General features: G+C 46.6%; 1 protein-coding gene and 1 long non-coding RNA gene across 5 annotated transcripts in view; one reads left to right on the plus strand and one right to left on the minus strand.

Annotated features, from left to right (window-relative positions):
• HCK (HCK proto-oncogene, Src family tyrosine kinase) overlaps positions 1 to 19,478 on the plus strand; it is a 35,046-nt gene extending 15,568 nt beyond the window's left edge. The window contains exons 2-13 of one of the 3 annotated variants that reach the window (XM_059705878.1): positions 1,297 to 1,414; positions 4,303 to 4,345; positions 4,698 to 4,800; positions 5,776 to 5,874; positions 7,492 to 7,595; positions 8,040 to 8,189; positions 8,525 to 8,674; positions 10,033 to 10,212; positions 11,200 to 11,276; positions 13,767 to 13,920; positions 16,297 to 16,428; positions 19,054 to 19,478. In XM_059705878.1, coding sequence (XP_059561861.1) covers positions 1,298 to 1,414; positions 4,303 to 4,345; positions 4,698 to 4,800; positions 5,776 to 5,874; positions 7,492 to 7,595; positions 8,040 to 8,189; positions 8,525 to 8,674; positions 10,033 to 10,212; positions 11,200 to 11,276; positions 13,767 to 13,920; positions 16,297 to 16,428; positions 19,054 to 19,256 — 1,512 coding nt within the window. In that variant the 5' untranslated portion in view covers position 1,297 and the 3' untranslated portion in view covers positions 19,257 to 19,478. Of the gene's footprint in view, positions 1 to 1,296; positions 1,415 to 4,302; positions 4,346 to 4,697; positions 4,801 to 5,775; positions 5,875 to 7,491; positions 7,596 to 8,039; positions 8,190 to 8,521; positions 8,675 to 10,032; positions 10,213 to 11,199; positions 11,277 to 13,766; positions 13,921 to 16,296; positions 16,429 to 19,053 lie in introns of all 3 variants that reach the window. The other 2 variants (XM_059705876.1, XM_059705877.1) reach the window with 2 other exon arrangements.
• Positions 19,479 to 19,808: 330 nt separating this feature from the next.
• On the minus strand, positions 19,809 to 26,618 carry LOC132239514 (uncharacterized). 2 transcript variants are annotated; one of them, XR_009454070.1, is made up of 3 exons: positions 25,980 to 26,618; positions 20,994 to 21,380; positions 19,809 to 20,495 (listed from the first exon to the last, which is right to left on the minus strand). It is a non-coding gene; the product is annotated as an uncharacterized LOC132239514 (long non-coding RNA). The 2 variants fall into 2 exon arrangements; XR_009454069.1 differs by having other exon boundaries at positions 20,994 to 21,385; positions 25,984 to 26,617.
• Positions 26,619 to 27,581: the final 963 nt, after the last annotated feature.

A 27,581-nucleotide genomic window follows, 5' to 3' on the forward strand; every position in this document is an offset into this window, starting at 1 on the left:
TCCCCAGTAGGAGATGTGCAGGAGGCAGCTGATCGATGTTTCTCTCCCATCGATGTTTCTAGCTCTCTATCTCTCTCCCTTTCTCACTGTAAAAAATCAATAAAATATATTAAAAAAAAAGAGTAAGAGAGAGAGAGGGAGAGGGAGAGAAGAAGGGTTATAAAGCGATCATAAAATGACAGGAGGAACATGGTGCCTTGAATATTAGCTGGAATGTTTGAGACACATTATATGATTTATCTTTGTCACTTAATAGAAAATGGTAATTTATTAGATAATAATAGTATAGTTTTACTTTACTGTTTGCCTGAGTGATCTGTGCTGAGTATCTGTCCGCCCACATGCTTTCCCTCATCCTTCCAACCCCCTGCAGTAGGCTGTGTTATCAGCTCCCTTGCTGATAAGGAACTGAGACTGGGGAGCAGGGCGAGTGAGGAGTGAGGTGTGGGTGGTGTTGAGCAGCTCAGGGTCAGCTCAGTCTTTCTGAGCCCTGAGCCGGCTGTGCCCACCACCCGCTCTATTCCCACGCTCTACTTACTGAATTTCAATGATTTATTGATTTATTTTAAAATTTGTTTTATTGCTTAAAGTATTACAAAGAGTATTACATATATCTCTTTTTTTTCCCCTTGACATTTCCCTGGCCTCCACTACCCCCCAGTGTCTTGTGTCCATTGGTTATGCTTATATGCATGCATACAAGTCCTTCGGTTGATCTCTTACCACCCCCCTCGCCCCCCAATCCTCCCCGGCCTTCCCGCTGTAGTTTGACAGTCTGTTCGATGCTGCTCTGCCTCTGTATCTATTATTGTTCATCAGTTTATAATGGTCTTTATTATCCATAAATGAGTGAGATCATGTGGTATTTTTCCTTCATTGACTGGCTTATTTCACTTAGCATAATGCTCTCCAGTTCCATCCATGCTGTTGCAAATGGTAAGAATTCCTTTTTTACAGCAGCATAGTATTCCATCGTGTAGATGTAGCACAGTTTTCTAATCCATTGGTTTAGTCTCTGAATATACTCGCCATAGCAAGGGTCCTTCGTAGCATGACTGTAAAAATGTGTCAGCTCTGTACTGTGCGTGGTTGACGTGAACGTGAAGAAGCCCAGAGATGGCAAGGGCAGAGCAAGCTCCGCGTGGCAAGGGTCGGGGAGCGGGGCTGGCAAGGGAGGTCTGACGGGGAAGGGGAGGAGAAGCCAGCCTGGGGGGCAGAGTGCCTGGAACCAGCATCAAAGACTCCCCTGCCTGGGCTCAGGGCCTGCAGGGCTCACCTCCCTTCTCTCTGCCGCAGGATGGGGTGTGTGAAGTCCAAGTTCCTCCGGGATAGAGACAAGGTCTCAAAGAGCGAGGCCAGTGCCAACCCACACAGCCCGTTGTATGTGCCAGATCCCACGTCCACGGGCAAGCGGGTGAGTGGGGGAGGAAGGGGGTGGGGGAGGCTGCCCTATGCTGATATAACAGCCCCCTGTTTTCCAAGGGTGAGCAGGCATGTTTGGGGTGAAATGGGGTTGACCAGTCACCAGCAGCCTCCTAGCTCTCCAGGATATGTCTGCACTGAGCACCCAGGGCAAGAACACCACTTCTTTTTTTGTTTTAATCCTCACCCGAGGATATTTTTCCACTGATGTTTTTCCCATTGATTTTTTTTTTTTTAAGTGAGGGAAAGACAGAGAAATATTGATGTGAGAGAACACATCCATTTTTTGCCTCCTGTAGGAGCCCTAACCAGGGCCTGGGCCAGGGAGGAGTCTGCAACCAAGGTACATGCCCTTGACTAGAATTGAACCCGGGACCTTCAGTCCGCAGGCCAGCGCTCTATCCACTGAGCCAAACTGGCTAAAGCCAAGGACGTCACTTCTTATCCTGCCACGCAGCCTGGGCTCCAGTGACCAGGTCCCGGGGAGCAGGGCAGGCCTCGAGCCCAGGAAGTAGCAGAAGTGGAGCTGAGCACCATGAGTGACCAGGAAGGAACCCCAGCAGCTGAAGTAATGACAGTGATGATACTATCAAGGTCCTAGCCATAGCTGTAATAACAGTAACGGCTATACTCCCATTGCTAATACCAGTGGGAGCGTAGCAGCAGGAAGAGAAGTGTCACACTGGTAGAGGTACTAACTTACATTTATCCAGAGCTTACCAGGAACCAAGCACTCTCCCAAGTGCTTTAGAGTTATTATCACCTTTAATCCCCACAATAATCTTATTGTCGGTCACCATTTCCATTACACCGGTTTTACAGATGAGCCACAGATTAAATAATTTGCCAAAAGCCACGTGGTGAGTAAGAGGTAGGACCAGGATTTAAACTTGGCTCATGCAACGTCCCAAGTCTCAGTGGTAGGAGCAAAAGTAACAGAGGCAGAAGCTGAGTGCTAAGGACAGAGCAGCAGCAGTGATGGTAACAGTGTGGGCAATGGTGGCAGAAGTAGTCATGGTAATAGCACCACTAGCAATGGTAGTTGCGAGAGTGATATCAGAGAGCGGTAACAGTAGTGATCGTGGTGGCAACAATAACAGTACTGGTAATGAGGTGATAGTATTAATAGCAGTGGTAACAGTTATAATAACTGAGACCATTTTTGAACACCTACTATGTTCCAGGCATCGGAGTGAGGTGTTTCCACGTCATTGATCCTCACCAAAAGCTGTGAGGAAGGGGTTCTGACACTTTACAGCCAGGGTGACTAAGGCTTGCAGTGGTTCAATGACTCCTTGGGGTCGCACAGCTGGAAAGAGGTAGAGCCAGGCCTTTCTACCCCCGAGGCTGGGTTCTCTCTCCTTCCGGGGTCCTTGAGTCCACCCCCTTACCTGAGGCTGCCTACGGAAGCTCAGAGGCAGAGGTGTACGCCTTCACCTGGCACCCTTAAAGGACAGAATATTACCCCACAGTCCCTACTCCTTGTTCCCAAACCTACCCCTCCGCCCGCTCCAAACACACCCACCCTCTTTGCCATGACAGCCTGTAGAGGTTGAAGGTAAAGCTCTTATCCTAACCCACTAATTTCTTCCAAATCTTCTTGCTTATCCCATGGGTTCCTGTCCTCTCTCTGCCCTGCTTGCCCTCCTCCGGGCATGATGTCTAGAAATGGGACAGTAGTAGAAGAGTCACCTCCCTCCCTCTGGCACGCCCTCTTTTAAAACACCCTGAGGCTACATGAGCTTCTCATACTGGTGATGCCCTAACCTAAGCTGACATCCGCAACCCTTGGTCACTCCTGGGTCTGCTTCTCTCCGACCTGCCTGACCTGGGCCCTTCCTGTGGTCCTCGGAGGCCCTCTGGCTTGTCCCCAGTGGGAAGGAGAGGGTCTTCTCCCACCAGTTTTTGGTTGTCCTCTCTGAGCATCAGATTCAAGGGATTCTGTATTCAACCACTCACTGAAGGGTTCCCAGGTCAAGTCAGTTTGTGAAACTCTGAGCAGAACAGGCTCCTTCCCCGGAGAAGTCAGGGCCTTTGTGAACCTTTGCAACGGGCCTGGGGCTCTGGCAGAAAAGGGTATACTTCTCCGTGCTTCCCAAACCTGGTTCTTTAAATGACTGTTTATCTAAGTATGTGACACACAAATGCATTCCCCTTGAAAAGAAAAGTCACAAATTACAGTGAAAGCTACGTTGCTTCTGACCACAGACCCCTCCCCAGGGGTCTCATCCCTCTCCCCAGAGGCACCCACTGTGGTCAGTTTGGTGGGGACCCTCTCGAACCTTTGCCGTGAACATACACTCACACGTACATAGCATGTGTCCGCAGGAAGTATTTAGGATGGGTGTGTATGCGTTTTACGTACATGTATCATATTCTGAAGAACTAGCTTTGTTCACTCGACAATATATCTTCGAGGTTTACTAGTAGTTGTGTCAGGAATGAGGCTTGACCTCCCTCTTACAAGGGCTGCTTAGAGTGCGACAGTGTGGGTGCCAGTTCCCCTTGAGATAGACATGTAGGTTCCTTCCCTTACATCATGGAGCCTTTACTCATAGAGCATGTTGGTGGGCCAGGGTTTCTTCATACGTACCTTGGAAAACATGGATCTGGACCAACCCCCTCACTGTATGCCAAAGGGAAGAGACAAGCCAGTGACCCCCAGGGTGTCCAAGGGCAGAGCCCACAACTCCAGATCCTTGTCGTGGCTGTATCCCAGGTGCCATGTGGCCTCAGGCATGTCCTGTGCCCTCTCTGGGCCTCCTCCCATGACACACAGGGCTGGGCTAAGAGGCCTTGGGGTGTCCTTTTTGACACAGGCCTTCTGTGGCTCCCCACACATGATTGGATTCACCCCTTTCTCCTATTTCTTCCCCACAGCGACCTGACCCCAACAATGGCAACCCCCCCGAGTCCACGGAGGGTAAGTATCTGGAGAACATGTGCAGTGGAGTCGTGCTCTGTTGAGGTTGAGGTTAGGTTCTCAGTCAGAGCTTGATACAGAAGTTCGTCAAAACCACCCTTGAAAATCCCCTAAATTGCCACCCAAGTACTTCGTACAGACTATCTTGTTTCTATAGCACTGTTTAATAACATGAGCAAAAGGCGGTTAGCTTTAAACTGTAGAATCGCTCCCAGCATGGCAAGATGCTTACTTATGAAGACAGACACAGCAATGGGTCCAGGCCTGGGTGCCAGGTGTTGGGATGGGAAGCCCCCAGGGCTGTGGGGGTGCTCAGATAAAGCCTTCCTGCCCAGCGTGTCTCTCGTCCCAGCAGGTTCTAAGGATAACATCGTGATTGCCCTGTATGACTACGAGGCCATTCACCATGGAGACCTCAGTTTCCAGAAGGGAGACCAGATGGCGGTCCTGGAGGAGTGAGTCCTCGTCCCCTCCCCCAAGACATTCCTACCCCAATAGGCAGTACATTCTCTTCTGTCCTTCAGTAAAGAACCTTAGACTACGGCAGTGACGGTGAACCTTTTGAGCTGGCGTGTCAGCATTTTGAAAAACCCTAACTTAACTCTGGTGCCGTGTCACATATAGAAATTTTTTGATATTTGCAACCATAGTAAAACAAAGACTTATATTTTTGATGTTTATTTTATATATTTAAATGCCATTTAACAAAGAAAAATCTACCAAAAAAATGAGTTCGCGTATCACCTCTGACACACGTGTCATAGGTTCGCCATCACTGGACTAGGATGTATGCGACTGGTGAGAACCTGATCGTAATAGAGGAGGAAGGGTTGGCTGTTAACCTGGGTGAAAGCCACAATAAAGGGGCTTGTGTGCCTACTAGTGGCGCACACCCAGGCAAGGAGGAGCGGCTCAAAGAGCTTCCCCAGGGAAGCCTTCCTTGGGCTCCTGCGATCAAGCTGCAAGCTTACCTGTGGACCAGGCCCTGTTGAGGTGACTTTGCATTCAGAAATCTTTGGATCTCTGAGTTTGCTCCCTTTAATCTCCTCCAGTCTTCACCATCAGCGAGTGTAGTGTCCAGTATGTGTGGGGGGCCCAAAATGGCAGTGGTTATGCTTGGTCAGACTCCTGAGCCCACTCCCTCTGGCTCTTGGCCCCAGCTGAACCCCTAGAGTCTGCCATGGGCACAGAGCCCCACCTTAGGTATGGCTAGGAAGGCCAAGGCTGCGAGACCAGAGGAAAATAGTGGAGCCACAGACCTAGGTCTGTAGGCTGTGAATGCAGGGACAAACCTCAGATGCACAGTGGGGACTGTTGTAAAGATCCCTACCCCTAATCATGGGGTGCATGCAGGGGATACTCTAGGCCAAAGCTCAGGGGACTAGGGGAAGTCCTGCCCACCGAACCCTCTGCTCCCTCCTGTCTCTTAGGTCGGGGGAATGGTGGAAGGCTCGGTCCCTGGCCACCCGGAAAGAGGGCTACATCCCAAGCAACTACGTTGCCCGCGTTGACTCTCTGGAGAGAGAGGAGTAAGTATGCTCTTTTCCTGCCCTCCAGCAGGAAGCATGAGCAAGGCCAGCCTGTTCCTGCCTCAGGGCCTTTGCACTCCCTTCCTCCCCTGCCCGGCATACTCTTCCTACGCTTCTTTGCCTGGCTGGCTCCTTCTCCTCCTTCGGTCTCGGAGAGGCTTCCCTAACCACCTGTCTAAAGCAGGTCCCCTTTGTGACTTTCTCTCTTACTCCCTTTTCAACCCTTCTCACTAGCGTTTCTTCCCTGTGCAAGATTTGCGCGATCACTTCCTAGGGGTAGAATTGCCAGGGAGATAGTTCTGACTGCATAGCCTGTAACATTGCTTGACTCTTTTAGCACGGCACGAATCACTTTCAAAAAGTGAACCAAAGAAGGTTGGGGGAGGGTGTGCAGAGTAGCACGGTGATTAAGAGCATGGGCTCTCGAGTTAGACTGCCTGGATTTGAAGCGTGGCTCCACCACTTCCCAGCTGTGTAATGCCAGGCAAGTTACTTGCTCTCTCTGTTCCTCAGTTTCCTTATCTATAAAATGGGGATAATAAGGGCAACCATTCCAGAGTTGTTGGGTGGGTGAGTGTTAGCTGTCTTTCTCCATCGTTGATGCAGAGGAAACAGAGGCCCAGAGAGGAAAAGCAACTTGCTCAAAGTCACACAGCAGTTCTATGGCAGGGCCAAAGCCTACGGACCTCTGGTCTGGGGCTTTTTCCATCACAGCACAGGAACCACCCCTCACCCTGCCGAGGGTGGAAATGGATTTGGCTGCTGCTGCTTGAACGTTCTCACCCAGTATTCCATATATTATGGGAGAATGAAGAAAAGATCCAAGGATATGGGCCCAAGTATAAAATTATTTGAAATCTCACATTTTTGCTTAGAAATTTATGCCAGTTTTATATTTCACTTTATATCACACAGAGAAGGGTAAACTGAGACTGATGAAGCTCAGACCCTCACTCACAGGGGCCTGTGAGGCCCTGACAGGAATGTCGTGTGTTCTTGTGAAATTTGCAGAAGTAAGATTTTGACCACCGTTGGTGAAGACTGCTGTGTTTTCACACTCAGCCTCTCTGTCCATCACCTTACCGCTCTCACTGGGCCCTGTTGGAATGACCTCTGGGCATTCTGTATTTGTAAGGCTGCGTTATTTTTCTTTTCTTTTTTAAAAATATATTTCTTTTATTGATTTCAGACAGGAAGGGAGAGGGAGAGAGAGATAGAAACATCAATGATGAGAGAAGATCATTGATTGGCTGCCTCCTGCATGCCCACCCTGGGGATTAAGCCCGCAACCCCGTCATGTGCCCTTGGCTGGAATCGAACCCAGGGCCCTTCACTCCACAGGCCGACGCTCTATCCACTGAGCCAAACCAGCCTGGGCTGTGTTATTTTTCTTAAAGAAAGCTCCCCAATGTGCATAAGTGTCAGTCAGTCTCAGCAAACTGGATTCAACCCGGGTCAAATGTCCATTTTAATATCAAAAGAATCATTGTTTTTCCCAAAAGAGTCTGAGGAAAATCAGTGCTGCAGGAAATCAGGCGTTGGGTATCCTGGTGGCCCTTGTCAGTGGGACAGGACTGCCCACCCAGGTTCACACGCTGTCTCTTCCCTTCCCACCAGGTGGTTCTTCAAGGGCATCAGCCGGAAGGATGCAGAGCGCCAACTTCTGGCCCCTGGCAACGTGCTGGGCTCCTTCATGATCCGCGACAGCGAGACCACCAAAGGTGACCCAGCAATCCCCACCCTATCTATCTATCTATCTATCTATCTATCTATCTATCTACCTAGATAATAATAATGATGATGATGACAGCCCGCATTTACTGAGTGTTTATATCCTGACTACTTTACAAGCATTACTTCTTTCAATTATCAGGCAATGTAATGAGATAGAGAGGTCTCACGACCAATCCCATTTTACAGATGAGGAAACTGAGGCACAGAGAAGTGATGTACTCATTTGTCCAAGGTCTCACAGCTGGACATGGAGGAGCCTGGACAAGAACCTTGCAGCCTGATTCCACAGCTCACTCTTACCCTTGTACTCCACTGCCCAGCTGCCAGGATGGTGCCAGGGGTGGCTTTAGAGGGGTGTCCGGAAGGGGTGCCACGGTAGTGGCCGGACTCTGAAGTCCCACTCCTGAGCGGTTTCTCTCTGACCAATGCAGGGAGCTACTCTTTGTCCGTACGAGACTACGACCCCCAGCATAGGGATGCAGTGAAACATTATAAGATCCGGACCCTGGACAACGGCGGCTTCTACATCTCCCCACGAAACACCTTCAGCACCCTGCAGGAGCTGGTGGCCCACTACATGAGTAAGTCCTGCCCAGGGCCACACCCTAGTCAGGGTGGGCCTGTCTCCCGGGAACCCAAGTCCCGGTGCCCCGTGCCCTCTGAGGCCTGCTGAGCTCTTTCTGACTCTCCCCAGACAAATAGTTGCTTTGGATTCTCCTGACATTTTAGGCCTATTGAGAAGGAGGGCAGAGCTGACATCTGATCATGCTTTGCTCTCTGGAAATGTCCCTGATCATGGCAACCCCCTGGCACAGTGGCCAATTGCAGCCGACCAGGCAGGGAAGCCTCTGAGGGGAAGCCTCTGGCTGGCCAAGAGCTGGCTGACCTCAGCTGACCAGCAATTCTGTTCCAGAAGGGAGTGACGGACTCTGCCAGAAGCTGACGGTGCCCTGCGTGTCCTCCAAGCCCCAGAAGCCGTGGGAGAAAGATGCCTGGGAGATCCCTCGGGAATCCCTCGAGCTGGAGAAAAAGCTTGGAGCCGGGCAGTTTGGGGAAGTCTGGATGGGTAAGGACCCAGGGCCAGAGGGTGGTGAGAGGGAGGGAGCAGGGAGATCATCACTTCCAGGAACAGAGTGGGAATGCCACCAATGGTAGAAGGGGAGATTTGAATAATAACCATAAAGGAGCAGTCCCTCTGATAGCAAACTGAATTGTCCTGCCATGCAAACACCGATTTACCTCTGAGGCCATTTACCTGTTTGAGTTAAAAATTTCCTCCTGGGAAGCAGAAGTCCTAGATGAGGAATCTGCTCCCTGACACAGAGCCAAGAGGCCTACCAGTTGGGGTGAGATTACCAAGGCCTCTTAGGATGATGGAAATTAAGAATGGGGAAATGCAGCTTGGAGATTTCCAGGTGAGTTCAATGTTGGTAACTGTGTGTCTAGAGCCATGCCAAGGCATTGTGGGGCACCAATAAGGCATGTCCCACCCCTGCTGCCCTGCCGCTAATAACTCGAGAACAGCAATGCCTGGCCCAGTACCTGCTGTACCCGATTGTTTCCACCCACCATGTTTTATTTTATTTTATTTTTTTAATATATTTTATTGATTTTTTGCAGAGAGGAAGGGAGAGGGATAGAGAGCCAGAAACATCTCTGAGAGAGAAACATCGATTCAGCTGCCTCCTGCACACCCCTTACTGTACGCCCGCAACCAAGGTACATGCCCTTGACTGGAATCGAACCTGGGACTCTTCAGTCCACAGGCCGACACTCTAGCCACTGAGCCAAACCAGTCAGGGCAAGATTAAAGCATTTTAAGAAGAGATGGTATGTGTGAGGGTGAGAGACAAGGCAAAGGTGGTCTGTGTGTATGAATGACATGATCTGAGTTAGCGGTTCTCAACCTGTGGATCGCGACCCCTTTGGGGTTCGAATGACCCTTTCATAGGGGTTGCCTAAGACCATCGGAAAACACATATATAATTACATATTGTTTTTGTGATTAATCACTATGCTTTAATTATGTTCCATTTGTAACAATGAAATTGGGGGTCACCACAACATGAGGAACTGTATTAAAGGGTCATGGCATTAGGAAGGTTGAGAACCACTGATCTGAGTGATGTTTTGAGGTTATTTAATCCCTACAACAGCCCTTCAGCGGCAGTGCCTATCATTTCTACTTCGCAGATGAGGAAACCACAGATGTGTGAGGATAAGTGACTTGCCCAAGGGCACACAGCTAGGAAGGTGTGGGCCAGCTTTCCAACCCACATCGGTCTGAGCCAAAGCCCATCCCTCTCTAAGGGCTGAGACGGGCACAGAAGACTGTGGAGGGGGCGGTTCTGCAGCTGGGCCTTCCGGGGCTGTGGGGAAAGAGCATGGGTTCTGACCAGCTTCCTGCTTTCTCGCCCGCTCCAGCGACCTACAACAAGCACACCAAGGTGGCCGTGAAGACCATGAAGCCAGGGAGCATGTCTGTGGAGGCCTTCCTGGCAGAGGCCAACCTGATGAAAACTCTGCAGCACGACAAGCTGGTGAAGCTGCACGCAGTGGTCACGGAGGAGCCCATTTACATCGTCACGGAGTTCATGGCCAAAGGTGCTGTGCCTGGGGCCGGGGATGCAGGCTGTGGCTCACACAAGTTAACTGAAGATTCAGAGGTGACTTTGACAGGGTTCTTGCCCTTGAGATGCCCCCAGTCTGGCCAGGAGCTCTCCCCACAGGTATAAGCAGCCATCGCCCAGTCCTCTTGGTTAATGTGGTGAAATCATGTTAAGGGGATGCCAGTGGGAAGGGAGCACATGAAGCTACCAGGAGAGGGGAGTAGGGCTGAACCCCATTGGTGATGGAAGAAGAGGCTTATGGATTTACTGGGTGCCTTAAAGGCCAGGGGAAGTTCTCCCTGTGAGCCACGTTCCCTGCATGGGCCAACGCTCTGGGAAAAAGATTCAACAAAGCATTCGTTCCAGGCTGTCCCCACCCTGCCCACCATGATCCAGAATTTCTCAGGGACTTTTTTAAGCCACCATTTCACAAATATTTTCAATCCCTGCCCATTTTTAAAAAAATATTTTTATTGACTTCAGAAAGGAAGGGAGACAGAAACTTCAATGATGAGAATCATTAATTGGCTCCTCCTGCATACTCCCCCCATCCCCCCCTCAACTGGGGATGGAGCCTGCAACCCAGGCATGGGCTCTGACAGGGAATTGAACTGTGACCTCCTGGTCTGGAAGTTGACGCTCTACCACTGAGCCACAGGCCGGTCAATACCTGCCCATTTTTTTATTAATAGAAACATATCACCCAACCTCATTTAGTGTGATTTAAAATCTCAAAACTTTTTTCGTTTTCTAATTACACAGTTACACCAGCCTTATAAAACCATCGCCCAAGTCACCTGGGCCCAGAGAGCTGTCCCAGCCCAAGAACCAGCCTAGCAATCACAAAGTCACTTAAAAACACTCCGCTCATTTTTCTCAAACACTAGGTGTGGTAAACAGATGTTTTTATTTAAATCCATTACTATGAACAGTTTCACCCTAAGTAGTGAGGGCACTCATTGTTGCTCCCCCTCCCCCATAGGAAGCCTGCTGGACTTCCTGAAAAGTAATGAAGGCAGCAAGCAGCCATTGCCAAAACTCATCGACTTCTCAGCCCAGGTGAGAGGCTAGTGGGGAAGCTGGGGGGAGGGGAGGGTAATTATTTATTCAGCACATACTATTGGCATACTATAATAACAGCAACAATACTGGAGAACATTTTGTTGTTGTTGTTAATCCTCATCTGAGGATATTTTTCCCCATTAATTTTTAGAGAGAGAGGAAGGGAGAGAGAGAGAAACATCAGTGTGAGAGAGATGCATGGACTGGTTGCCTCCTGCATGTGCCCCAATGGGAGCTGGGGATTGAACCTGCAACCCAAGTACGTATGTGCCCTTGACCGGGAATCGAACTCACAATCCTTTGGTGTGCAGGCTAACCTCTAACCACTTAGAACCACTGGCCTAAGCACATTTATTGAGCACTCTGTATAAAAGTATACTTTTAAAATGTGCTTCACTGGGCTGGAAAAAGTTTAGCTAAGTCAGAAAGCAGGTCTAATTAAGCAAGTTTATTCTATATATATAAAAGGCTAAGTTGACTCGCACATGTGCGATACATATAAAGCTCTTGCTGGCGCCAATCCCATGCATGTGTTTCGATCTGTCATTGTCACTCATGAATTTGGTTGACACTTCTATTATAGAGAAAGGGCAAATAGTGATATTAAAATATTTCTTCTAATTAATTTCCTTTCAATGTGCACAAATTTGTGCACCGGGCCACTAGTACATGAATAAGCTACAGTGTCTGCCATTAAGGTAATAACTGTTGTTAACTGTGCCTCTAAGGACTCCTTATACATTTCCCACACTTCCCAGTCAAGACCTGTCTTACCCGAACCCCTGACAGGCTACCCCAAACAAAATGTAAAAGTCTGAAGTTTTTGTTGGAAAGTCTGCAGCCTCAGACCTCAGTTTCAATAGTCATGGGTGCCCCCTCCTGTCCACTTCCTGTAAGTGCACTGCCCACTTTTCCTCCAACCTTGAGCAGGCTGGTGCATTGGTTTGGTCTGTCTGGCCAGGCCCCCTATCCCCTCCAAATAATCTCACCAGATTGCACCCAGCTTCAGTCCTCCAGGGCACTGGGGATCTGCAGTAACTAGAGGCAGCATGGTGCACTGGGACTGAACACCCACAGGCTGGTTTGAGTCTGACATTCAGAACTTTCTTGGTGGTATGAGCTGGAAAGTGTCCCTCCTCTGTAAAACACAGATTGTGAGAGCACCTGACTCAAGGAGCTTGAAGGCCAGCTTGTAAATTGTAAGTGCTGTTTAGTGGGTGTCTGAGGGTTAATAATAAACCTCTTTATAAGGGTTAATGCACAAACCATTCTATGTAAAAGATGTCTCTAAGGAAAAATCCTACATTTTTCCATCAGAAAAGTCCAGGCACCATTGTGAATAAGAATCCTCCACACAGTCTATTATTCACTCAGCAGCCATGATGACATTAAAATATACATCAGACAATATCACATTCCTCCTCGAAGCCTTCTGCTATCTTCACATCACACTCAGAATACAGTCCAACCTCCTCTCCTAGCCTCCTACCAGGTCCTTCACAATCAGCCACGTCTCTCTCAACTCCCCACGGTCCCTGTGGCAACTTCTCAATGACCTGTTCCACAAACCCAAGCTCATTCCTACCTCCAGGCCTTTGCACATGATGTTATTTCTGCCAGGAACATTCTTATTTGTCACACTGTCATCACTGAGATCTTCACATAAATTTCACCTCCTCAAAGCAGCCTTCCATGACCACTCAATCCAAAAAGCCCTCTGGGTTTCCTCTTCTGTTATCCTCTTTATCCTTTCTTTATGGTACTTAATACCACCTACAGGGGTTTTGCCTGACTTAGCACCTATTCAAGTAACATGTCTGGCACCCCCAAGACACTCAGTAGACATTTGTGAACAAATGATTTTTTTCTACTGAGGTTTGGGGATAAAGGCATAAGAGATACAGCAGAGCCCAGCCGGCCTGGCTCAGTGGTTGAGCCTCAACCTATAAACCTTGAGATCATGGTTCGATTTCCAGTCAGGGCACATGCCTGGGTTATGGGCTTGATCCCCCATGGGAGGCAAGAGGTGGCCAATCAATGATTCTTTCTCAGCATTGATGTTTCCCTCTCTCCCTTCCTCTCTGAAATCAATAAAAATGTATTTTTAAATAAGAGAGATACAGCAGAATATGATGTGAGCCTAGATTGTCCCCAGAAAGAGAGTCGGGAAGGAAAGCTCTTCCTAGTATCCTGGTGTGGGCATACAGGTCCCGGAGAATAATGCCATTGCTTTTCCTCAAAGTGCTCTCTGGAAGTTCTGGAACCCTGGAGAAGCCCCACACTAACCCAGGCCTGAGGATCCTCCCAGCCTGGACGGGTAGACAGGGAAATGCCAGTCTGAGCTTAGGACTCTCCCACACAAAAAGGAGCGGGAACACTTCTTTTCCTGTTTTTTTCACACTTGGACACTCCTCTTCTGCCTTTGGGTGGGACTCATCTTGGGCTGGGCCAGATCTGAGGATGAGGGTATCTCTGTTTTGGGTGGAGATTTCGGAAGGCATGGCCTTCATCGAGCAGAGGAACTACATTCACCGAGACCTCCGAGCCGCCAACATCCTGGTCTCTGCGACCCTGGTGTGTAAGATTGCTGACTTCGGCCTGGCGAGGGTCATCGAGGACAACGAGTACACGGCCCGGGAAGGTAGGGGATGCTGCCAAGGGACCCGTGGGGCCCACCTGGGTTGGTGGTGAGTGGTGAGAGTTGAGCCTGTGAAAGTGATCAGTAAAATGCAAAGGTCCACCCCAGTTTTTTTTTTTTTAAATATATTTTATTGATTTTTTACAGAGAGGAAGGGAGAGAGATAGAGAGTTAGAAACATCGATGAGAGAGAAACATCGATCAGCCGCCTCCTGCACATCTCCTACTGGGGATATGCCTGCAACCCAGGTACATGCCCTTGACCGGAATCGAACCTGGGACCTTTCAGTCCGCAGGCTGACGCTCTATCCACTGAGCCAAACCGGTTTCGGCCCACCCCAGTTTTAGCTATGTCTTATTAAACTTGACAGAGTCCTTCTGGATGTAATGTCCTGGCCTTCAGTCACCCAGAGACTCTGATGTAGATTAAGTTAGGTGTGTGCATGTTGAAATTAAGCATAAGATCAACTTTATGGATAATAGATAAAAACAGAGGAATCCAAATATCTATAAACAGAAGAATTAATTTGTAACTTGTGGTATATTCATACAATACAATGTTTGCAGCAATGAAAAATTGCAAACCAATGCTACATGCAACAAAGTGGTTGACTCTCATAGACATAATATCAAAATGAAAGAAATCAGACCAAGAAAGTAGATGTTGGACGATTCCATTTATATAAAATTCAGAAACAAGTAAACTCATGTATGAAAGTTCATAGAATCATTATTTGTAACAGCCAAAAAGCAGGTGCAAACCAAATGTCCATCAACTGATAAACAGATAAACAAAATGTGGTCTACCCATACAATGGAATATCCTTCATAAAGGAATGAGGTACATGCTACTCATGGATAAACTTTCCAAGCATCATGTTAGTGAAAGAAGGCAGATACAAAGGTAACATATTATATGAGTCCATCTATACCAGTGGTTCTCAACCTATGGGTTGCGACCCCTTTGGCGGTCAAACGACCTTTTCACAGGGGTCGCCTAAGACCATCCTGCATATCAGATATTTACATTACGATTCATAACAGTAGCAACATTACAGTTATGAAGTAGCAACGAAAATAATTTTATGGTTGGGTCACAACATGAGGAACTGTATTTAAAGGGCCAGAAAGTTGAGAACCACTGATCTATATGAGATGTCCAGAACAAGCAAATCTATAAAGAAAGTAGATTAATGATTGCCTAGGGCTGGGATGGGAAGTTGGAAAGAAATGGGGAGTGCCTGGTATGGGTTTTTTTCGGGGGGTGAGGGAGGATATGATAAAAATATTCTAAAATTCACAACTTTGTGACCATACTAAAAACCAATGAATTGCATACTTTAACTGGGTAAATTGCATGACCTGGGTATACATCTCAATAAAACCATTAACGAAAAAAACAGGCAAAACTCATTTATGGCGGTAGAGGTCAGAATAGTGCTTACCTGGGATGGGGGTGGTACTGACTGGGGTGGGGGCGGGCAGGAGGGAGCCACGGAGATGCTGAAAGTGTTCTCCATCTTGATCTGAGTGGGGATTACAAGGTCTACACATGTCAACAATGCATCGAGTTGTATATGAAGGATTTGTGCACTTTATTTCATGTTTGTTAGGATACAATAAAAACAACCTAAACTAAGGGCAACCACTGAAAGACTAAAAGTAGAACGTATAATCTCTAAAATAGGAGAGGATAACCAGGAATAAAGAAAATTCTCTCAATGTCAAGGAGGGAAGAAATGGAGAGAAAAAAAACAGAGCATTTTCAAAACTTGACCATGTACTCAGCCATAAAGCAGGTCTCATCAAACTTCAAAGGACATGTATTCTTATAGAGCATATTCTCAACCACACTGGAATTAAGATGGAAATCAGTATCCAAAGGTTAACTAAACCCATCCCAGACGAAGGGGAAGGAGAGGAAGAGTCGAAGGCAGACACCCAGCGACTGGTGGAAAGCACAGAGGCCAAGGCCAAAATCTTCCCTTCTCCCACTGCCCGGCACCAGGGCGCTAAGGCATTCACTGCAACCTGGACTCAAGGCCCCTGCAGTCCTGCTGTCTGAACGTTCTGTGACCTCTAGGACTCCCCTCTTCAGGAGGTGTAGGTTGCTGGGGTGACCGCTGAATTAACAAGGTGGTCCTGGGGAGTTGGCTCCCCGGCCACACCCCAGACCCTCTGCCCACTCCTCCCCACTTTAGCCATCTGTCCTCGGCATGGATGTTCCTTGCTCCTAGAGGCCAGATTTAGATTTAGGGAAACTGCAGGTCTGCAGGGGGCAGATGTGGGCAACTGTGCTGTCCTGTTCCCTCGCCCTAGCAGAGACCCAGCCCCCTGCTCTCCAGACCCTCCCTGACTCCACCCTTTCCAACTCTGCAGGGGCCAAGTTCCCCATCAAGTGGACAGCTCCCGAAGCCATCAACTTTGGCTCCTTCACCATCAAGTCAGACGTCTGGTCCTTTGGTATCCTGCTGATGGAGATCGTCACCTATGGCCGGATCCCATACCCAGGTAGTGAAGGGGGCCTCAGCTAGGGCTGCTTCCAGGGCCCAGTCTGGCTTTCTTCTCTTGTCAATGTCCATTCAGACTGAGCTCTTCATCCTCCTCCCAACCTCCCCTCACCTGCTCCATCTCAGTTAAAGGACCACCACCCACCCAGTTTCTTAAGCCTGAAATCTGCAGGCTTCCTCCATCCTTCCTTTTCTCTCACTCCATATCATATCCAAACAGTCAGAGGTTCTGGTATTTGACTCCAAAACACATCCCAAGTCTTCCCCTTCTAACTCCATGGCCTCCATGCTCATCCTGGACAACATCACCTCTCACCTGATGGTACAGTGCCTGCCTAACTAGCATCCTGCTTCTCCCCTCTCTTCTATAGGCCATTCTCTACGTGCAGCCAGAACGAGTTTTCTAAAATTTTGACTCAGATCTTGTCCCTTCTCCATCTCTAACTCTTTCATGGTCTCCCACCATAATTAGGACAAAATCCCAAACTTCTAATTATGCCTGCAGGTCTTGCATGATCCAGCCCGTCTACGTCTCCAGCTTCACTGTATGTGGCATCCCACCATCCAGTCATCCAAAGTACCACACATGTCCCCCGTGCTTCTCATTCAAAACACGCTACACCGTTTCCTTCATAGTGCTCATCACAATTGATAACTATGTGTTTGATATTTTCCCCATCAGACTCTGAGCTCCGTGAGGCCAGAAATCATGTCTGTGTTCCTCACTGGTGTATCTGCGCTGCCTACCTCTGTGCCCGCCACATAGCGGGTGCTTCGTATCTGTTTGTGGAACAGATGTTTACCTACACGCCTGCGGGCAGCACCCTAGACTGAGTAGTACACAGTATATAAAGATACATGTGACATATAGATTGCCCAGGGCTCAGTAAGTACTGTTGTGCTCGGTTCCTTTTTGGTTGGAATGGCTCCATGCCAAAACACTGGGAAGAGGGGACAAGGCAGATAAAAAGAGTCTCTGATTGTTTTTATAAACTGTCCTGAATTTGAATGGTGTCCCCATCAACTATTACATTTTGACAAATTCACTTCACTTTCATCCCAGTGTTTTCACCTGTAAAAAATATAGGTACCCTATCCGGTAATGACATCTATCTACCTTGTACAAGTGGTTGTGAAGGTTAGGAACAAAAGATACAGACATCGCTCATTCCACTGTATTTCTCAAGTTCCTTCCGTGCGTTAGGCACTAAGGAGACAGTAAGAGACGAGGCCCTGCTTGTAAGGAGCTCACAGTCTAGCCTGAGCACACACTAAACAGACACACACTCCCAAGGAGGTCACGGCTGAGAAGATGAAGCCGAGGCGTGTAAGAGTGAGAGACCTGGAGCTCCTGTGCACAGGGAGTACCTGTCAGAGCAGGTCATATTTGAGCTGAAAAACAGCTGAGTGAGGATCTGGGGAAAAGATTTCAGGCAGAAGGCACTGCCAGTTTATACGGCCTGAAGTGTGCCTGAGGATAGCAAGGAAGCCAGGCAGCTGGAGACCAGGAATGAGAGCAGATGGTAGATGATGGGGTTGGCAGGGGCCAGATCCGGCAGGGCCCATGGTCATGGTGAAGAGTGAGTGGATGTTAGTCTAAGCATGTGGAAGCTGGGAGGGGGCACCATCTCATGGTGAAGTGATGCGTGGTTCAGCATGGAGAGTGGGGCTGGGACAAGTGGAAGCTGCAGCAGTGGCAATAGCAGCAGAGATATAAGCTGATGGGTTGATGCTACATTCCAAAAGAAGAAAGGATGTGAGTTGCTGATGTGGAAGGTGAGGGAGAGAGAAGAATCAAGGATGATTCTCCTGGTTTTAGTGGAGCAACTAGGTGGGCAATGGTTATGGATAGAAATTAAAGAATTCTGTCTTGGCCCCGTTAAATTTGAGGTGACTAGTAGACATCCAGGTAAAGATGTTCAAGAAAGCACTTGGATATGTAAGTTTGGAGTTCAAGACCAGTGATATAAAATTGAGGGCCATAGACAGTTAAATGGTTGTTCTTAAAGATAACTAACAAATTCAATTAAATAAGGAAATGGTCCCATTCACGTATAGGGTGCATCGAGTCTAGCCACCTAACTGTTTTGTCTTGAGGGTATGCCAGGGAGAATCAGGAATGGCTATGACACCCTGTATCCATTAGGATGCATTAAGCTGCAAGTAACAGAGTGACAGACTAAGGAGTGGTAGAAACAATAAGTAAGTTATTGTTCCCATAGCGAGTCTGACGCTGGTGACTGGTTAGTTCAGCTGGTCAGCAGCTCTCAGGACTCGGGGTTGGTTTGTCCATGACTGCCTTCCTCACATGGTAGAGGGCTGCGGCAGCTCCAAGGATCACACTGTCTCACAGTGCCAGAAGGAAGGAGTAAGTGTGTGTCCTCTAGAGTCTCTATCAGGGAGGAAAACCTTGCCTGGAAGTCTCCCTGGAGACTCCCCCTCGGCTTCCATTGGCCAAAACTGGGTGCCATGGCCCTGCCCTCGCTCAGGGGAGTCTATGGATTTCGCAGTCAGAGAGGCAGAGCTCCCACAGGAGGTGGGGAGTGATGGCTGCTGGGGAGGCAACTTTGTCTTCCTCCCTGGACTCCCATCGCCAATCCCTCCCTTTTTAATGGCTCCTTCTCAGGCATGACAAACCCTGAGGTGATCCGGGCGCTGGAGCGTGGGTACCGCATGCCCCGGCCAGAGCACTGCCCCGAGGAGCTCTACAACATCATGACGCGCTGCTGGAAGAACCACCCCGAGGAGCGGCCCACCTTCGAATACATCCAGAGTGTGCTGGACGACTTCTACACGGCCACGGAGAGCCAGTACCAGCAGCAGCCGTGATGGGGGACCACGGCAGGGCCAGGCTCTGACGCGATGCCTGTGAGGTTCACCAGCGCCATCTGCTAGATGTCCGCTCACCCTTCTCACTCCCAGACACCCACCCTCACTCCAGCCTCAGTTCCTCATCTGTCAAGTGGGTGGGCTGGACTGGACAATCTCTTTCTGACTCTAGCAATCCACAATCTGCCATTCTCAGGAGACCCCAAGTAATATTTCTGTTGCCTGGGACATTTGATCTTAGCCAAAAGGCCGAGAAGCGATGCCTGGGACATTTGGATTCCAGTTACAGCTGTGGTTTGAATAGAAAACTTTAAAAATAATGAAATATTTAAATAAAAGATAGAAATGCTAAAGGCTACTGACAGGTCAGCTTTTCTTCTAGTTCCTGAATATCTATTTGCCTTTTTGCTAGACAAGTCAGAAATGGGGAAGGCCCCTCCCCGAAACCAGTAGTACAGAGAAGTGGAGTATGACATGCAAACTGCCCCAAATAGTTGCTGACTGTGTTAGTTTCCTCTTGCTGCTGCAACAAATTACCACCAACTTGGTGGCTTGAAACAACACAGATTTATTATCTTACAGTCCAGAGACCAGAAGTGTGAAACGGGTGGGCAGGGCCACCTGCCTTCTGCGGGCACTGGGGGAGAATCCGTGTCCTTGCCTTTTCCAGCTTTTAGAGGCTGCACAGTTCCTTCCCGCTCTTCACTCCAAACTACTTCAGTCATCATATCTCTGCCTGAGTCTCCGGCCTCCCTCTCTCTTATAAGGGCCCCTGTAATTACACTGGACCCACTTGAATAATCCAGACTAATCTCCATCTCAAGATCCTTATCACATCTGTGAAGTCCCTTTTGCCATATAAGGTAACATCTTCACAAGTTCTGGGGATTAGGATATGGACCTTTGTGTGTGTGGGGGGGGTGGAGTGGGGGGGAGAGGGGGGCAATATTCTGCCTACCACACTGGCACTGGGACTCTGGATGGGTTTCCAAGAAGCTGGGTCTGCCAGGATGACAGGAATGATTTTTCATGCTCTGGGACCCTGACTGTCTGGCCAAGCCACATTGCTACACGAGCTGGTGGATCTCTACAGCATTGGGAGCATTTCCCATGGCCAAGCAGCTACTGTGGTTGCTAAGATGGTATCCACCATTGCAGGAATCCTGGGGTCTGGAGATGGGGCTGCTGCGAGGTATTTGGTTCCCTGCATGGGAAGCTCTCAGGGGACAGGAGGGAGACCTGGGAAGGAAGCAGAGAAGACAGGAGGCATGTTGTCACAGTTGAAAATCAGCTTTTGTTGTGAGGGGAGCAATGAGAAGAGGTGACAGTGGAATGGGCACAAATGATACCTTTCTATATTACTGCATTCCTTGAAGGATCCACATCATAGCACCCACCAGGGTCTCATGGAACCCTATACTGAACTGATTCTGTACCCCTGAGTAGCACAGGTCTTAACTTTAGAAACTGGATATAAGAACAGTGGAAAGCCCTGACTGGTTTGGCTCAGTGGATAGAGTGTCAGCCTGCGGACTGAAGGGTCCCAGGTTCGATTCCAGTCAAGGGCATGTACCTTGGTGATGGGCACATCCCCAGTAGGGGGTGTGCAGGAGGTAACTGATCGATGTTTCTAACTCTCTATCCCTCTCCCTTCCCCTCTGTAAAAAAATCAATAAAATATATTAAAAAAAAAAAAAAAGAACAGTGGAAAATAAAGCTATCAGTGTTTCAACTTACCTAGTTGGTAATTCAATTTTTCTCTTGTTTTCTTGTTTGGGATGTGTCTTTGGGTATCTGAAGCAGAGCACAGGGCTCTGTGATAGGAATCTGCACTCATGATTGTGGTACGTTGAATTGCTGTTCAGTAATCCATAGGAGGAGTACACTTCTCTACACCACTAATGTTGAGCTTGGCATGAGACTTGCTTTAGCCAATGGGATATTAGAAGACATGTTGTAAGCAAAGGCTTACAATGTGCTTGTGGGGCTGGCTTCCCCTCCAGCCTTTTGCCCTGAAAAGAACATGGCCCAAGAAAGATGAATGACATGTGGTGCAGATGTGGACCCAACCTGTAGCTTGGAGTTAAATCCAGCTGATCCCAGCTTCAGTCAACTGAACTCCAGCTGACCTGTGGACATGTGAGAGAGGAATACATGCTTAATATTATAAGCCTTTAAGTTTTAGGGTTGTTTTGTTACATAGCATTATTACAGAAATAGCTGACTGAAACATGATTTCAAGAATTGGAGCCTATTGCTAAATGGACAAGATCCAGGAGTCAACTCATGCCCTCCTGTTCTATCAGTTTATACTGCCCTACACTCTGATATTTCCCTCTGGTCACAGAAAAGACAGGTGAAAACATGGGGATAGAACACCAAAAGCATGATCCATGAAAGAAAAAACTGACAAATTGGACTTGATTAAAATTAAAAAGCTGATCTAAGAAAGACAGAGAAATGAAAATGAAAAGCCCAGTTCTGACATAGGAGAACCTATTTGCAAGACACCTATCTGATAAAGGACTGATATCCAAAATATACAAAGAACTCTTAAAACTCAATAATAAGAAAACAACTCTAACTAAAAAATGGGTAAGTGAGCTGAACAGATGCCTCACAAAAGAAGATACACAAATGGCAAATAAGCATATGAAAAGATGCTCCACATCATATGTCATCAGAGAAATGCAGATCAAAACAACAATGGATACCACTACCCACCTATTAGAATGGCCAAAATCTAAAACACTGACAACACCAAATACTGGTAAGGATGTGAAAAAAAACATAGAGAAAATCTCGTTCATTGCTGGTGGGAATGCAAAATGGAGCAGTCACTTTGAAAAATATTAGACAGTTTCTTATAAAACTAAATATATTCTTACTATACAATTCAGCAATGCAAATACCCACACAAAAACATACACACTAATGTTTGTAGTAGCTTTATTTATAAATGTCAAAACTTGGAAGTAACTAAGATATCCTTCAATAGGTGAATGGATAGCCCTGGCCCAGTAGCTCAGTGGGCTAGAGTATCATCTGGATAAGCCAAGGTTGTGGGTTCGATCGCGGTCAATGCACATACAAGAATCAACCAATGGCCATAACCGGTTTGGCTCAGTGGATAGAGCGTCGGCCTGCGGACTCAAGGGTCCCAGGTTCGATTCTGGTCAAGGGCATGTACCTTGGTTGCGGGCACATCCCCAGTAGGAGGTGTGCAGGAGGCAGCTGACCGATGTTTCTCACTCTCTATCTCTCTCTCCCTTCCTCTCTATAAAAAATCCATAAAATATATTTTTTAAAAAAAGAATCAACCAATGAATGCATAAATAAGTAGAACAAATCAATGTTTCTCTCTCTCCCACTGTCCTTCCCCTCTCTCTCAAATTAATAAATTAAATTAAATTAAAAAAACAACAACAGGTGAATGGATAAACAAACTGGTTCGTTCATAAGGGAATATTGTTCAGTGATAAAAAGAAATAAGCTATCAAGACATGGAAGCCTGGCCAGTGTTGCTCAGTGGTTGATCATCAACCCATGCACCTAAGAGATAACCAGTTCGAATCCCGATCAGGGCACGTGCCTGGGTTGCAGGCTTAATCTCCAGTAGGGGGCGTGCAGGAGGCAACCGATTGATGTTTCTCTCTCACACTGATGTTTCTATCTCTTTCTCCCTCTCCCTTCCCCTCTCTAAAAATCAATAAAAACATTTTTTTAAAAAAAGGAAAAAAAAAGGAAGAACCTTAACTGCATATTGCTGAGTGAAAGAAGCCAATCTGAAAAGGCTGCATGCTGTATATTCCAAATATATGACATTCTGGAAAAAGTAAAACTATCGAGACCATTAAAAATCAGCAATTGCCAGGGATTTGGTGGGGAGAGGGGATGGGATGAATAGGTAGAGCATAGGGGATTTTTAGGGCAGTGAAACTATTCTGTATGATACTCTTAATGGTAGGTACATATCATTATATACCTGTTAAAACTTATAGAATGTACAGCACAGATTGAACACTAATGTAAACTATGGACTTTAGTTAATAATATTGTATCAATATTGGCTCATTAGTTGCACCATATATACCATATTAAGGCAAGATGTTAATAATAGGGGAAATTAGGGGCTGGGTGAGAGGGTATATGAGAACTTTGTACTTTCCACTCATTTTTCTGTAAATCTAAAACATAAGGTCTAGTAAATAAATAAATAAAACAAAACATGGGGATGAATTTTGAGCCACCAATTCTTTGGGACTCTATATGCAGTTCTCCCCTGGAAGGTGCCCCATGTTAATGACTTGCTTCAATCTAGCCTGTAGCTGTGGCTTTAAGTATAAATATAGAAAAAGCACTGGTTTTCACTGTGATTTGAAAAAACTGCCTCCTTATTCCCCAACCTGGGCCCTCAATTTTGTCATGTGTCTGTCCTCATCACAGTATATCTGACATAAGGCTATACTGATTTACATTCTGTTTGCATCCTTCCCTTTTGAAGGTTGGCAATGACTGCTAGTAATCCCCACCTCCATGTTCCCCCTTCTTCTGGAGAAACAGAATTTTTATCAGGGGCATGTGACCACCCAGAATGAATGCTACATTTCCCACTCCCTTTTGCAGCGAAGTGTGGTCATGTGATTACATTCTGATCAATGGGTTGTAAGTGGAAGTGTGGTATAGCACCTTCCAGATGTGGACTCTTTGCCCCTTATTTTTCATCTCTTCCTCCATCATGCTGTCTAGAATGTGCATGTGAAGTCTTGGACCCTGAGAAAAATGAATTAACTCTAGGGATGGCAAAGCCAGATGGTGCCTGGATCTCAAGATATTTGAGGCATAGCTCCCGTACAGCTAGGACGATCCTCCGGACTTGTACCTCAGAGGGTGTGGCATGCACTGTCAGTATCCCTTAAAGTGGCCTAGACTTTTAGCTGTCATTATCTGCATCACTGTGCCTAATGGCTCCTTCTCTAAAACTGAAAAAAACAACACACAACACCACCAAAAAACAACCACACACACACACACACACACACACACACACACACACACCCCTCAGCTGCCAGCATTCCAAGAAGGCCAATAGTGCTAAGAAATTAATGCCCTCTGCGATCAGTTCTCAACTAATGACTTTCGGGAGTTGGTGTACAAATAAATACTCCAGCTCTCTTACCTCTTGGTTGGGATAACTGTGAAGTTTGTGTTTTGTGCTGTTTCCCATAATTTCCCCACAGGATTAAACTTCAGTTACCTACAGAGGTAACCTGCTCGACAACATACCCTCTCCAAGTATAGTTCCGTTATCAATGTCAGTTAATAGTTTCATTTATACTCATGAATAAGATGAAAATGAAATAATGAAGTATGCATGTTTTCACTCCTTAGTAGATGATATGAGCACCTTCTTTGCTGAATAAGGTAAGAGTTTCCAATACTGTCACAATTTTGTGCTAATCACAATGTAACAGCTATAGACACAACACACTTAATGTGTTTATCTGCATTATTAACATTGGCTCCATCACCTAACCTAAGTCTAGACCTGGGTTTGGCAAACTACATTTTATTGCGACACAGCCACACCATTACTTATTGTCTGTAGTGGTTTTTGTAACACAGGCAGAGCTGGGTTGTGACCCAGTAACATGGTCTTCAAAGCCTAAAATATTTACTATGTGACCCTTTACAGAAAAATTTTGATAGCAAAACAATAATTCAAGTCCTGATTTGTAGCTTTGCTGGTTTTTGTGTTATAAACAGTCTCAACATGGCCAATTTCAAACTAGCAACCAGAACTGTATTATGATATTCATGGGCCTTTGGCATTTTTGCTTTTGTTAGAGCCTTCCTTCATAAAATATATATTCTATTTATAAATATATTAAATTAATTAGAAATTATAGTTGACAATTACATTGATATCAAGATGAATATATTTATACATGAAGACATTTTTTCCTTCTGATTTAAAAAAATTTCTTTTGAACATTTTTGTGGCACCTAAAAGTATGATGGGCCTTCTGCACTGTGCCTACTGTGTTAATGGATACGTTGGCTCTGCTACCAACCCGACACCACTGAACACAGAGCTGGAAAGGAATATGCAGCAATACACCATTTAGCAGTATTACACATAAAATAGATGTAAATAACTCAAGAGTAAGATGTAGTAAAATGATTAGGAAGTGATAAGTTTTAAATATAAAATGTTTTAAAATTGATTTTAGAGAGAAAGAAAGTAGAGAGAGGGAGGAAGAGAGAGAGAGAGAGATTTATTGTCCCATTCATTTATGCATTTGCTGGTTGATACTTGTATGTGTCCTGACTGGGGATCAAACCCACAACCTTGGCATATCAACTGAGATACCCAGCTCTAACCAACTGAGATACCCAGCCAAGGTCACTTTGTTGAGCACTGCCCCATGTACCAGGAGGTTGTCTGTTCAATTCCCAGTCAGGGCACATGCCCAGGTGAGCTCTATCCCTAGTAGGGAGTGTGCGGGAGGCAGCCAATCGATGTTTCTCTCTCATCGATGTTTCTATTTGTCTCACTCTCCCTTCCTCTCTCTGAAATTAATAAAAACATATTTTAATTTAAAAAACCATGTCTATTTGTCTGAAAATATCTTTAAAAAAATAAAAGCAATTAAAATGATAAATTGTATGTGATGTATATTTTACCACAATAAAAAAGTTTTTTTAAGGAAAAAAAGAAACTTACCATGTGATGGAGCTAGTGAGAGGTAGGGATGGGATCTGACCTCAGGCCACCAAGCTCCAGGATTCTGGTGTATGTTACCGAAAGAGACGGGAATGTGAAAACCCTTGGGGGAAAACAAAAAGTATGAGGAGAGGGAAAATGGAAATACTGAAGAATAATAAGCCACTTGTGGAGCTTTTCCCCTTATTATTCATCCCTCTTCAAACATCCAGAAAGGGTAGAAAACACCCAGGATTCAAGATCGAGGAGAACTTGTTGCAAGTTTGGAATCTATGACTTACTAGTGATGAGATTCCAGGTAAGTTCTCCTAGTCGCTCAAGCTTTCTTCCCCTTGGAAATAATATCTGTTTAGCTATTCTTCAGGATGGTTGTGTCATGAGAGAGTTAACGGATGTGTGTTTCAATGATCAATTGCTCATGAGAAACCACTCCAAGATCTAGACCAACTGCGCTCAGCTGGACAGTTTTTCTACTGTACATAGTGTCGGATGTGGTTGCATTCAGCTGGCAGTTCAGCTGGGGTTGGGATGTCCAAGATGACTTCATTCACAATTCTAGTGCTCAGCTGGAGTTTCTAGATGTCTTGAGGAGTTGGCTGGCCTCCCTCCCTTTCCATGTGGCTCTCCAGCAGGGTAGCCAGACTTCTTTAGACCCAAGATGATAGCCGCAGAAGCTGCCAAGCCTCTTAAGGCTAAGACCCAGAACTGGCAGTTGTTTGTACCACATTCTATTGGTCAAAACAAGTGATATGACCAGCCAGATTCAAAGGGAGGATAAATAAAATCTGCCTCTTGAAGGGAAAAACAGCACGCTCATGAAAAAATGGGAGGACTTGTTGGCAACCATCTTTCTGGACAATCCATCACAATGGTGCTCATTTCTACTCAGGGAGATAGAGAGCAGAAATCCAAGTGCCATTTATTTGCCAACCATACCCAAGGGCAGATGAAGTTAAGGGAATAAATCTCATTTTGGCACATCAGCCTAAAACAAATGAATAATCTATTAGACCTCCCCGTAACTCCCAGCCTTAAAAAACCCTCAAATTGAAGGTCCCAGCGCACTCCCTCTTCCTCCCAGGAGTATGTCCAGCCTTTCCCAGCCCCTTTTTCTTCCCCACAGGCATGCATCTCCTACACCAGTGATGGCGAACTTTTTGAGCTCGGTGTGTCAGCATTTTGAAAAACTCTAACTTAAATCTGGTGCCGTGTCACATATAGAAATTTTTTGATATTTGCAACCATAGTAAAACAAAGACATATTTTTGATATTTATTTTATATATTTAAATGCCATTTAACAAAGAAAAATCAACCAAAAAAATGAGTTCGCGTGTCATAGGTTCGCCATCACTGTCCTACACTCTAAGGGACCCCAGGAGGCTTGCAACCAGGAAGCAATGGGCAGCGACTGCTCCTCCCCAGCTAACCCTTGACCTTGGCCCCATTGCCCCCTTTTCTCTGACTTCCTAGTGAGCCAAAGCAGCCCAGCCCAGGCTCATTTCCCCGCCTAGTTACTCCCTCTATTGTTGCTTCTTCTATCCTAGGCCCTTCCTTGTTTCACTGTTGCCAGCTTTAATAAACATCCTTTAAAAATCA

This window comes from Myotis daubentonii, chromosome 8 (genome assembly GCF_963259705.1).
Source record: "Myotis daubentonii chromosome 8, mMyoDau2.1, whole genome shotgun sequence".
Classification (NCBI taxonomy): domain Eukaryota; kingdom Metazoa; phylum Chordata; class Mammalia; order Chiroptera; family Vespertilionidae; genus Myotis; species Myotis daubentonii.